Genomic DNA, 12,315 nt, shown 5'->3' with positions numbered 1-12,315 from the left:
TACATACATACATACATACATACATACATACATACATACATACATACATACATACATACATACATACATACATACATACATACATACATACATACAAAAAGTTTATCTTTCTTATTTCAAACATTTTCTATAAAAAGGAAAATTTTTCGATTTTTTTTGTAATATTCTATAAAAACAAAAATTTTGCAAAAATTTTTTTGTGAAAATTAAAATGTTTGAAAAGAAGTAAAAATCTATTGCTTTAACAATTTTTCCAGGAATGTTAAACAAAAACTTTAATATAAATAAATAACCATGACAATAACGTAAAGCAAACAACAACTCCTTGAAAACTCTGGTAGTCGTCTTCGATATTTATAATTTAAACTTTGAAAAGATTTTAGAATATCATATAAATATTAAATGCAAAAAAAGTTTTCCTTTAATTTGTCTCTTTCTATTTTATCAACATCTTGGTCATCATTCACTCTGCTCACAATTGACAGACAGAAATCGACAATGTTGACAATGAGAACAAAAGAAATAAAGAAGACGTTGTTGTCAATGTGTTGTTATTTCTTTTATTTATTACGAAGACAACAGCGATGATGCTGATGATGAAAATCATCAACATAATAAAGTTTAAACTCCAATAATTTTCTTCAGTTTTTGATTGTGTATGTGAGTGAGTGATGGTCTGTGTGTATACAAATTCTTACTTGTTTATCCTTGTTTTCGAGTGAAGCTTAATATGCAAACAACAAGTTTAGAAATAAATTTACACTTAGACAAACACACATACAAAGAGATATCCACCTACAAAACGCACAAGGATAGACAGTTAGAGAGACGGTGTTTTTTTTTTGTTATAAACAATTGATGTTGTTGGTGTTGCTATTGTTTGTTTGTGTTTATTGGTGTTTTGAAGAAATAAATAAACAACCTTCACTAACTGTTTGCACAGGAACGTCTTGTGCTTTACAATAATTTTATTAGGATGACCCAGAGGGCGGGGGTACATAACTGAAAACTGTAAAAGTAGCAATTTTTTTCAAATGGACATTTCTATGGCCAAATATAGTTCAGAAGCGGCTGTAGCGATTTTCCTGAAATTTTCACTGTTTCTTCCTGTATGTCGGAAAGAAACTATACGCTACCTTTTGTTTTGTTACTTTAAGTAGGCGAAGTACCACACCCACGTACAAAGTCTATATATGGAAAAAATGGGCGTAATGTTTATTGTGGGCGTGGCACCTTCCATATTGAAAAATATTAAATCTGTTTATCTAAAATAATATAACAGTTAGAATAATCAAATTTTGTCGCAGTCACTTTAGTGTCAATATGATTATTTAAAACAAAAAGTAGGCGGACTAGCATTAGAGGGCGTGTCACCTTTTATATAAATTAAATATAAAAATTCGTTTATCTTGGAAACTATAGCAGTTAGAATCTTAAAATTTTACACGAAGAACTTTAAGATCAATGTTCACATTTTGGTTAATAAATTGGCGGATTACCAAAGAGGGGAGCGACACCTCCCACATGAATTAAATACAAAAATTTATATATCTGGCAGACAAATAGAACTAGATTCTTTTAATTTTACACTAAGAACTTTAATATTATACTAAATATTTTGGAGAAAACTGGGCGGACTTTCTTCTGGAAAAGAGAGGGTTGCTTGAAGCTTTTAAAGTAGCAAAGAATAGTTAAGAAGCGGCTTTCCTGAAATTTTCACTGTTTCTTCCTGTATGTCGGGAAGACCTTTTGGTTGGTTACTTTAAGTAGGCGAAGTATCACGCCACACACACAAAGCCCATATAAGTACAAAATGGGCGTAATGTTTATTGCGGGCGTGGCACCTTCCATATTGAAGAAATATTAAATCGAATTTATATAAAAGGCGTGTCACCTTTTATATAAATTCGTTTATCTCGGAAATTATAGCAGTAAGAATCTTTAAATTTTGTACGAAGAACTTTAAGATCAATGTTCACATTTTGGTTAATAAATTGGCGGACTATCAAGGAGGGGAGCGACACCTCCCACATGAATTAAATACAAACAAATAGAACTAGATTATTCTAATTATGCACTAAGAATTTTAATATATTTCTAAATATTATGGAGAAAACTGGGCGGATTTTCTTCTGGAAAGGAGATGGTTGCTTGAAGCTTTTAAAGTAGCCAAGCACATTGGTTACAGCTGGTTGTCTTTGAAAACCAAACATATCATTCAACAATTGTGAATTTAAAAAAAATAATCGTGGGTAAAAACAAATCGTAGTTGTCCATCGTAATCCTAGTTTTTATTATTACCAACCTTTAATAGCTGTACTTGTATTGGACGTTTGCTGGTATTTAATATTCTGTATATTTATTTTATTGTTTTTCTTTCAAAGAAACGTTTGTAGGTGTTATTTGCTGTCTTGTTGGCAAAATTTGTTTGTATTTTTTTTTTGACTGTGGGAAAACGAAAGTAATTATAAATCGGTCTTTGCTTAAAGGGATTTCAGTAGGTTTTCTATTTGTTTTTTTCCCTTTTTTTTAATAATTTTGTGGGATCAACTGAAATGTTTTATGTTACAGGTGAAAATGGAAAATTGTTAAGATTAAAAAAGAAATATAGACAAATTGAAATTATATCTGTGTTTTTATATTTATAATAAATATTTAATGAAGATAAATTAAAAAGGAAAGAACATTTTATGCTTAACTGGGTTGTTGTTAACAGTTAAACAAATAAAAAAAAGGATAAAATTACGACTGACAAAGGAGTCTGGTAATTAACAAAACGTTTAATAAACATAATGATTTTATTGACATTTTGATAGGTCATGGAAATAGAATGTACGCTAAGGTTTAGCTGGCCGCTTTAATTTTTTGCAATATTAAAAAACAGAAAAACTAAGCTAGACAACTGGAGGTATGAGTAATATGATTTTAAATATTACTTTGGAGTTTTGGTGTTTAATATGTTAATTTGTTAAGTTGTCTGTAAAGATATTTGTTTTTTAAATCCATACTAAAAATTATAGTCAGGCGAGGCAGACCACATAATACCCTACATCTTTTACTTAAAGAAAATGTGATTTAGTTGTCATAATAAAGCATTTAAGTTGAATTGTACCTTGCCTTCGATATACATACTTAAGCCGTTTATTGTTGAATCACATTTTGGACATTTAAGTGAAATTTTGATGGCGGCTTTTCATAGGAACTAAGGTCATATGAGGCCCTATAATTATACAATTCGTTAGGGTCATCAAGTCTATATAGAAATTAGTTTTGTAGCTTTTTGTCGACATATAAGTATATTAAACATAATTATGAACTTAAAGGCCCTATTCGGGGATTCAGTTGTATGGGAGCTAGGTGAAATAATGGTTCAATGTTAACTTCGTCTTCGGTACCATAGATCATGTGTCAATTTTAATTGAATTATCTCCAAAATAGCGACCTGTAGTTTGATTACAAGGTTTTACAAGCCTTATTCGGGGGTTCAGTTGTATGGGGCATAGGCGTAAAAATGGACCGATGGACCGAACATTTTCAATAGGCTTTATCCCTGGGACCAAATATCATTGAATTATCTTCAAAAAGTTTGATTACAAGGTTTACATGGACGGACAGACAGACAGACTTGCAGACGGACGGACATAGCTAAATCGACTCAGAAAATGATTCTGAGCCGATTGATATTCTTTAAGGTGGGTATAGGACCAATATTATTGTGCCTTACAAAGCTCCCCCCGGGGGCATATTACCTTGGTGAAGCCACCACCTTGGTGTTATTGCAATCCCGGGGAATAAAGAGGTGGCCAATACCTCTAGTCTGCCCGGGGCTAAAAAATTGGTTACAGTCTAATGCCTGGCTTGGTCATTGCATAGATTGAAAAAGGTCAAACTAGAGAACCGCATAATCTGGTACTACGGGTGGCTAGTTGCCCACAGGACTATGTCCTGGCTGGTCAGTTGGTTGAGGTTTCTTCGGTATCCACGTAGCGGCTTCCGGGGAGAGAATATTAGTTTAAGGACTAATATATCATAAGGGTTTGGATAATCTCTCTTCGGACAAGTCTGTGTACAAAGCGGCATATGCTGGATACCTGAACACGATCGATTTTGGGACGCCAATCGCGTTATGGGACACTGGCATATGCTGGCGAATTGTCAGGTTAGTATTCAATGGTTTGCCTGTCATCCCGTAGATCGATCTTTATGATCATGAGAATAGAACTGATGCGATGGGACCAGATACGTCTCTAGGTGCTGTTGCAGAATTAACAGAGGCCGTTCAAGCTGCATGGTTGTAAACAGAAGTGATGTTTTTACATCAGAGGTTAGATAGCTCGAGTACTTCAGCAAAGTGCTTGTACGTGGACTGGCCAAATCCATGTACAAAAATTGCCACCTGAGTTCTTCACTGAAGGATAAAGAGGCGATGGTAGAACGTTGTCTAGCCAGTGGATGAAAAAGACTACCGTGGGGTAGGGCATCATGCCATTCATTTGCGCGTTACAAACATCAGCAGAAACGCAAAATACCCTACTCACTAAAGTGGTGTAGGGTATAATAAAATAAATTGCAATTACTTTAAGTGCAATTTTAACATTTCCTTACTATTTCACAAAACAAAACTTTAATCCTATGATATTTAATAAAATTGTATCTTGTGGATGTGATGTTTAAGTAAAAGCCAAAATCTTTTACACACTATATTCCTTAATTAAACGACATTAACTTAACTACAGTTTCCCAGCAGTTCAGTCGGACTGCCTCGAACTAGCTTTGTATTTAATATATCACTTTAGGTTACACCTAAAAAGAGACGTTCACACAGCTTAAGTAAGTTTTTTAAGTGTCAACCTCTTTCTCTCTCTCTCTTTCTCTCTCTCTCTCTCTTTGCAATGGGACACTTAAGTGACGAATATCTTAACCCTCGTTTACACAAAGTACATCCGTGACGTAAGACGAATTAGAGGCAACCAGATAATTAGATCAGTTATTGTAAATCACTGTATTTTTCGAATGTTTTTACTCTTTGACCAACTGCTGGGTTACTCCATATTCACTACAACTATTATGTCTTCAATTATATTAATATCAATGTATGCAGTATGTATGTAATTTATACATTTGTAATCTAGTTAAATGGAAAATATGTTTATATGTTAATAAACTACATTTGCTAGATACACATACATACAAATATATTCCACAAACTCTAAAACAGGATGTTTGTCTTGAAATATTTGCAAACATACACACACACACACACACAAAAAGGAAGGAAGTATTAGAAGACTTAATTAAATGAAATGTATTTACTTTATTCTAAAACATATACTAATGCTAAACTTCTACATTCTAGATTAACTAATATAACTTTGTTGTACAACAATAAGTTTTACGTGTTTACACAACATGCACATACAATTTTTAGCAAAAAAAAAAAAAAAAAAATATGTCAAAAACAAAGCAAAAAACAAAAATTGTTTAGCCAATATTCGTTTAAATAATTGATTGGGATTTAAAAGAGTAACTTCTTTAAATTTTATATTTTTTTCTTAAATTTTCAAGAAAAAAGAGAAAAATTGTGGAAATTTTTATAAAATTTAAAAAAAAAATTCTACATTTCTCTCATTTTCCAGTCGATATATCGAAAAACCGATATTGAAGGAAAGAGAGGCTAACACGAAAATAGATCAAAAGCGATCAAGAGCTTCCTATTAAGCTGTAGAGCCGGATGGCATTTTCCCTGTACTTTTTCAGAGAGAGGAGAGACTGGATCACCTACATCTGTCAAAAATTTACTGAATGTTTGAAATTGACATATACCACAATTAAATGGCAAGATGCAAGGGTAATATTTTTACCCAAATTATGAGAACCTAGCTATGCGACTTATCGAGTGTTAAGTCTTATGTCCTTCCTTCTTAAAACCTTGGAACAGATAATAGATAGCATAAAGCAGACAAAGACCTTAAATATGAGCAGCATGTTTATGTAAAGAAAGGATCGATGGAAACCGCTTTAAACGAAGATGACCACTATATAGGTGAATTCTTACACAGACGGTATGCGTTGACATCGAATGAGCTTTCAAAAGCGTTCACACTGTAACTCTTATCCAATCCATAAATCACTTTTTAACGTTGTCCGAATGATGCGTAACTGGATCAACTACATGCTAAGCAACAGATAGATAAGCTGAAAGATGTTCCTTATAACTATAAGGAAACAGTTTTTCGTGGTAAACACAAGGTGAAATTTCGTTACCTTTACTCTAAGCTATTACCATTAATAGCCTCTAAAAGGCCCTTAACCGAGAAAGGACTTAAACCAGACTGCTATGCAGACAAAATATATTGATTACGGCTTATAAATGGAGACAGCACATAGAGTATAGAATAAACAAGGCACATCGATGCTGGGAAGACTATAGGCAGGAAAGTCTTAGTCCTACTATTTCAAATTGGCTTAATAAAAGTGTTAAATAAATAATCTGGTGGAAAAAGAGTAATATGAAACTACTACAGGGAGTTCAGCGTACATGCTGCTGTGGTATTAGTGGTACACTGTGTATTAATTCAACTAAGGCTCTGGAAACATTGCTAGTTAATCCACCTACAGAAATATATTTAATATATAAGGCGGCTCTTATAACTGAGCGGCTCATAACTTTAGGCGAACTGGTCACATTGGAATGTTATAGTCTGGACACATTGGAAGGTTATAGTCATTCATCGGACTTACCTGATCGTATAAAAGACACAGAATATGCCATAAACTGTGAAACGCTGATCCCAGATAGAATAGCTTGGTCAAGCGGAACATTAGAGGAAACACCAGCAGGCTCTAAATTGGGAAGAACAAATGGTTCTTTATTGAAGACCTAGAAACTGAAATATACCACAGTTTACCTAACCACAATGCAAGCTACCAGAAGTTCGAGCAATAAGGGAATAATTAAAAATTGGATTAGAATAAATAGGGCACTCACAGGGCTTAATATATTTACCGACAGCCCAAAGACAATTAGGGTGATTTTAGGTGATACAGTGCACTCGCGGTAACGTGAACACCGCCTAACGTGAACAAGATGTTTTTTACATTGACTACTCTGTAACGTGAACAAACACAGAAAGCTCTATAACGTGAACAATTTTTTTATCACAGTTTATGTTTTCTAAGCATGTAGACAACATAGAAATACATTCATTAAATTCGAATTTTAAAATTTTGGGAATCCCCTTATATAAATGAGTGTATATCCCCTAAATTATTTTGTTTGTATGGCAAAGAAATTTGAAGTTAGTTGCTTATGAGAAGTGAGTCAGTCGGCATGAGTGTAAAAAAATCTAAATGTTTGCAATTAAAAGAAAAGGCAGACATTTTTAGATAGTTTTCAAAAAGGAACAGGTGTGACTAGTTTAGCAGTATTAAAAATTTTATTAAAATAGATTTTAATAAAATTTTAGTTTTATATTTTAATGATATAAGTAATAATAAAAGAATATCACGCTCAAGCATGTAAATTTGACAATCGCTAACGTGAACAATTTCGCTAACATGAACTGCCTTGGTTTTAATTAGTTCACGTTACCGCGAGTGCACTGTAGAATTAAATCTAAGACTGTGTCGTATTATTAAGTAGCTTTAACTGAATATTCTTCCAGAGTTAAGGTTTACATCAAATGAGTCCCAAGTATGTATGAAGGGAATGAATCACGAGGTAGTTATGAACGCAAAACCATTATACGCAACTAAAGCTGAATTAAAACTACGAGTGAGAGAATCCCTTGGCTTTTTGGAATAATGAAGGATATAATGATTCGGTGGGCAGAATTAGAAAGATCCTAATAAGATCAAGACGAGAAATATCCTCAAAATGAGCAAGTCTGAGGTTAGTATATGACATATTCTGTTTGGACACACAACACATCTATACAAAATTGGACGTGCAGAGTTAGAGGAATGTAAATCATGTGGAGATGACAATGAATGAAACTCTGGAGCACTTTCTATGCAACTTTCAGGGATTTGTCGAAATTAGTTCCAATTATCTAGGAAGTGATGACTCTACATTTCATGTTTCTAGGTTCAATATTATAGAAAATTCAAAAAGGACCTTTTTAGAACGAAAAAGTACCAACAAAAATCCCTTTTGTGTCTTCTCGTTTAATTCGGGCTCTACATACTTAACTTTCTAAGTTCATTATTATAGAAAATTGTAAAACCAAAAAGTTCCTTTTTATTACTTCTAACTCAAGCCGGGCTCTAAATACTTAATTTTAACCAGCACATTAGTGTTGCTCTCGCTCTACTACTCTCGCTCTGCTACTCTTGCTCTGCTGCCCTTGCTCTGCTTTATTTTATAAACAAGTGTACAATAATTACATTTAACGTATGATTATGTATTTTGTTTTTTTTCCAATTTCTGTCTGAATTGTCTCAGATTTTTGCTCATATCTTCTTTATTCATGAACCGATTTTGGTGATTTTAAATAGCATTCTTCCCGAAAGCATGTCTAACAGAATTAATGAAGAATTCGGATCTCGTTGTCATCGGGGGTCCTCTAAAAACTGATTTTAACAAACAGACAGAGAGACCGACAGACGGACATGGCTTAATCGACTCCGCTATCTATAAGGATCGGGAATATATATACATTATAGGGTCGGAAATTTATATTATGACAAACATATATATATACCCTTCTCACGAAGGTGAAGGGTATAATAACATTCCACTCAATATTTTCGTAAATTTGAAAATTTTGAAAATTCCATATTTTTATGAATTGGAAAATTTTAAAAGACCAAAATTTTCCATTTTATTTTCATTATTTTATAAATTTTTCTCACTATAACGAATATGTACAACATGAGTATACTTGTTAATTCTAATTGTAAATTAATCATACGTACACATAACTTTTTTTTCTTTATTTTGAATTAAAAAAACACTAAACACACAGGAAAATGCTGCCATTTATTTTCTCTAAAGATTACATTCTTTGAAAATTCATCAAAAATCTTACTAACTTACAAAATCTTAATTTATTATGCTGCAGAAATTAAGTTTTGTTTAACATAACAACTTGTTGAACTGTTGTAGTAGACTAGGTACAAAACATGTACAAACAATTTTACACAAAACACTCATACACAGTCCAAACAATACATGTACGTTGCAATACACACACACACACGCAAACACATGTACAAAAAAAATAATTTAAAATACCAAAAGCCCAACAACCCCTTGATTATATACTAAACATGTTGCCCGCCATTTTGTTTTGTTAGCATACACACTCAGACAATCGTTCAGACAACACAACCACAATACCTAAAGCAGCAAAGATGTTAAGCAACATCATTCAACAAATGTATGTATACAACTTGTTGCTAAAGAATTAACGTTTTTTTTTTTTTGCTCTTGTTTCCTTTTCCCTTAAGGATGTTTGGCCTTACAATAAGAACAAAAAACATGTCATACACTAACACACACACACATAAGCACAAGCAATCCTGCATAAACAAACAGAACTTTGTAGAATCTCATGTTAAAGATAATTATGATGTCAAGGTAAATGATGATGATGCTGCTGTCCGCTCATGTTAGTAACAGTTGTCGAACCATCAGCACAGGTTGTGAGACACAATCAAAATAATTATTAAACGAACAAGCGCGAGTACGACGAATAAAACGAGAGTAAAATATTACGGTAAAAAGTGATTTAAAACAAATAATTTTTCTTCTGCAACCCCTTCTCCTGTTATTATTGGAAAATTGCAACGTGTTTTTTTGTGTAATATAGTACAAGTATTTAACAGCTTTTTGTTTCGTCGTTGTTGTTGCATTGACATTGATATTGAACTTCATTATTTTTCGTTACAATTTAATTTATTTCATTTTAACGGTAAATAAATTGAAATTTCTCTATGTTGAACAAGGTGATGTGATGTTAACGAAAAACAAACATAAAAAAGCAGGAGTGAAAAGTTTTTTCTTTTTATTGAAAATTTGTATAACTTAATTGTTTTTTTTTTTTTTTTTTTTTGAAATGCTTTATTGAGAGTAAAAATATTGGCACGGAAGTGTGTTATGACCAATTTAATAAATATTGTTTTAATTTCGGTATTTAAAGAAATAATTGAAATTTTACATAAATAAATTAAACATTGAATGGTTGGAATATTTGTAGGTTGTGAAAGGGTATATGAATGTAATATGAAATTTTGAATTTCTAAAAACCAATATTTTGAATAAATTCTAAAATTTAAAATTTTTAATAAATGCTAAAATATCAAACTTTTAATAAATGATAAACTTTTAAATTTTTTATAAATGCTTAAATTTTAAATTTTCAATATATGCTAAAATTTTAAATTTTTAATAAATTCTAGAATTTAAAATTTTTAAATAAAAATAATTGAATTTTTGAAAAATTTTACTAATATCGAAAAATAAAGTTATTTAAATTTAAATTTTTTTTTACAAAAGATAATTTATTAGAAACTTCACAACAATAAGAGAATTTGACTGAAAATTTCATTGCAATATTTTGATAAAAAGAGTATTATTTATATAAATTTTCTATAGAAAAGAGAATTTGTTTGAAAAAACTTTATGAATAGAGAACGTGTTCGAAAAATTCTATTCGAAGAGAGAATTAAATTGAAAATTTCAAAGAAATTTGTGTATTAAACAATTTCAGCAAAAGTCTATCGTCTAGTCTGTAGTCTAGCCTGAAGATTATTTTATAAGCCTTTACCTAACTTATAGCCTAGGCTATGGTCTAGTCCATAGTATAGTAAATAGTCCAATCTATATTCTAGTCTATAGTCTGGTCTATAGTCTGGCCTATTGTCTAGTCTATAGTCTGGTCTACATTGTAGTCGATATTTTTTTCTATAATCTAGTCCATAGTGTAGTCTAGTCTATAGTCCAGTTTATAGTCTAGTCTATATTTCAGTCTATATTCTAGTCTATAGTCTAGTTTATAGTTTAGTCTACAGTCTAATCAATAGTCTAGTCTATAGTCTACTCTGTAGTCTAGTCGATAGCCCAGTCTGTAGTCTATAGAGTATTCTATAGTCTAGTCTAAACTATAGTCTAGTCTACAGTCTAGTCTATAGTATAGTCTATTGTCTAGTCTAAAGTCTAGTCTAAAGTCTAGTCTAAAGTCTAGTCTAAAGTCTAGTCTAAAGTCTAGTCTAAAGTCTTATCTAAAGTCTAGTCTAAAGTCTAGTCTAAAGTCTAGTCTAAAGTCTAGGCTAAAGTCTAGTCTAAAGTCTAGTCTAAAGTCTAGTATAAAGTCTAGTCTGAAAACTAGCCTATAGTCTAGTCTATAGTCTAGCCTATAGTCTAGGCTACAGTCTAGTCCTTAGTCCTTATTTATACCTTATTTTATAGTTTAGTCTAGTCTAAAGTCTAGTCTAAAGTCTAGTCTAAAGTCTAGTCTAACGTCTAGTCTAAAGTCTAGTCAAAAGTCTAGTCTAAAGTCTAGTCTAAAGTCTAGGCTAAAGTCTAGTCTAAAGCCTAGTATAAAGTCTAGTCTAAAAACTAGCCTATAGTCTAGTCTATAGTCTAGCCTGTAGTCTAGCCTATAGTCTAGTCCTTAGTCGAGTCTATAGTTTAGTCAATAGTCTAGTCAATAGTCTAGTCTGTAGTCTAGTCTAAAGTTTTTGCTACAGTCTTGTCTATAGTCTAGTCTATAGTTTTTTATAGTCTAGTCTATACCTTATTTTATAGTTTAGTCTATAGCCTACCTTATAGTTTAGTCTAATCTATAATCTAATCTATAGTTTAGTTTATTGTCTAGTATATAGTCTAGTCTATAATCTAGTATATAATCTACTCTTTATTCTAGTCTGGTATGTAGTCTAGTCCATACTTTGGTCTATATCCTAGTCTATAGTTTGATCTGTAGTCTAGTCTATAGTCTAGTATATATTCTAGTCCATAGTCTACTTTATAGTCTAGTCTATATACTAGTCTATAGTCTAGCCTATAGTCTAGTTTACTGACTATTCTATTGTCTAGTCTGCAGTCTACTCTATAGTCTAGTCTGTGGTCTAGTCAATAGTATAGTCTAATCTATAGCCTAGTCTAATGTCTAATCTATAGCTTAGTCTAATGTCTAATCTATAGCCTAGTCTAAAGTCTAGTCTATAACCTAATCTAAAGCCTAGTCTATAGTCTAGTTTATAGTCTAGTCTATAGTCTAGTCTATAGTCTAATCTATAGTCTAATCTATAGTCTAGTCTATAGTCTAGTCTATAGTCAAGTCTATAGTCTAGTCTATAGTCTAGTCTATA

The 12,315-nt window shown here is 31.8% G+C and overlaps 1 protein-coding gene across 1 annotated transcript in view; it reads right to left on the bottom strand.

Annotated features, from left to right (window-relative positions):
• LOC124420259 (ras-related protein Rab-26-like) overlaps positions 1-12,315 on the bottom strand; it is a 24,265-nt gene that overhangs the window by 6,845 nt on the left and 5,105 nt on the right. The window contains exon 2 of the mRNA XM_046952522.1: positions 699-724. Within this exon, the coding sequence (XP_046808478.1) occupies positions 699-724 (26 nt within the window). The remainder of the gene's footprint in view (positions 1-698; positions 725-12,315) is intronic.

The sequence above is a fragment of the Lucilia cuprina genome, chromosome 5 (genome assembly GCF_022045245.1).
Source record: "Lucilia cuprina isolate Lc7/37 chromosome 5, ASM2204524v1, whole genome shotgun sequence".
In the NCBI taxonomy this organism is placed as follows: Eukaryota; Metazoa; Arthropoda; class Insecta; order Diptera; family Calliphoridae; genus Lucilia; species Lucilia cuprina.
The sequence above is the reverse complement of the archived record's forward strand: the minus strand, read 5'-3'. Positions and strand labels throughout refer to the sequence as shown.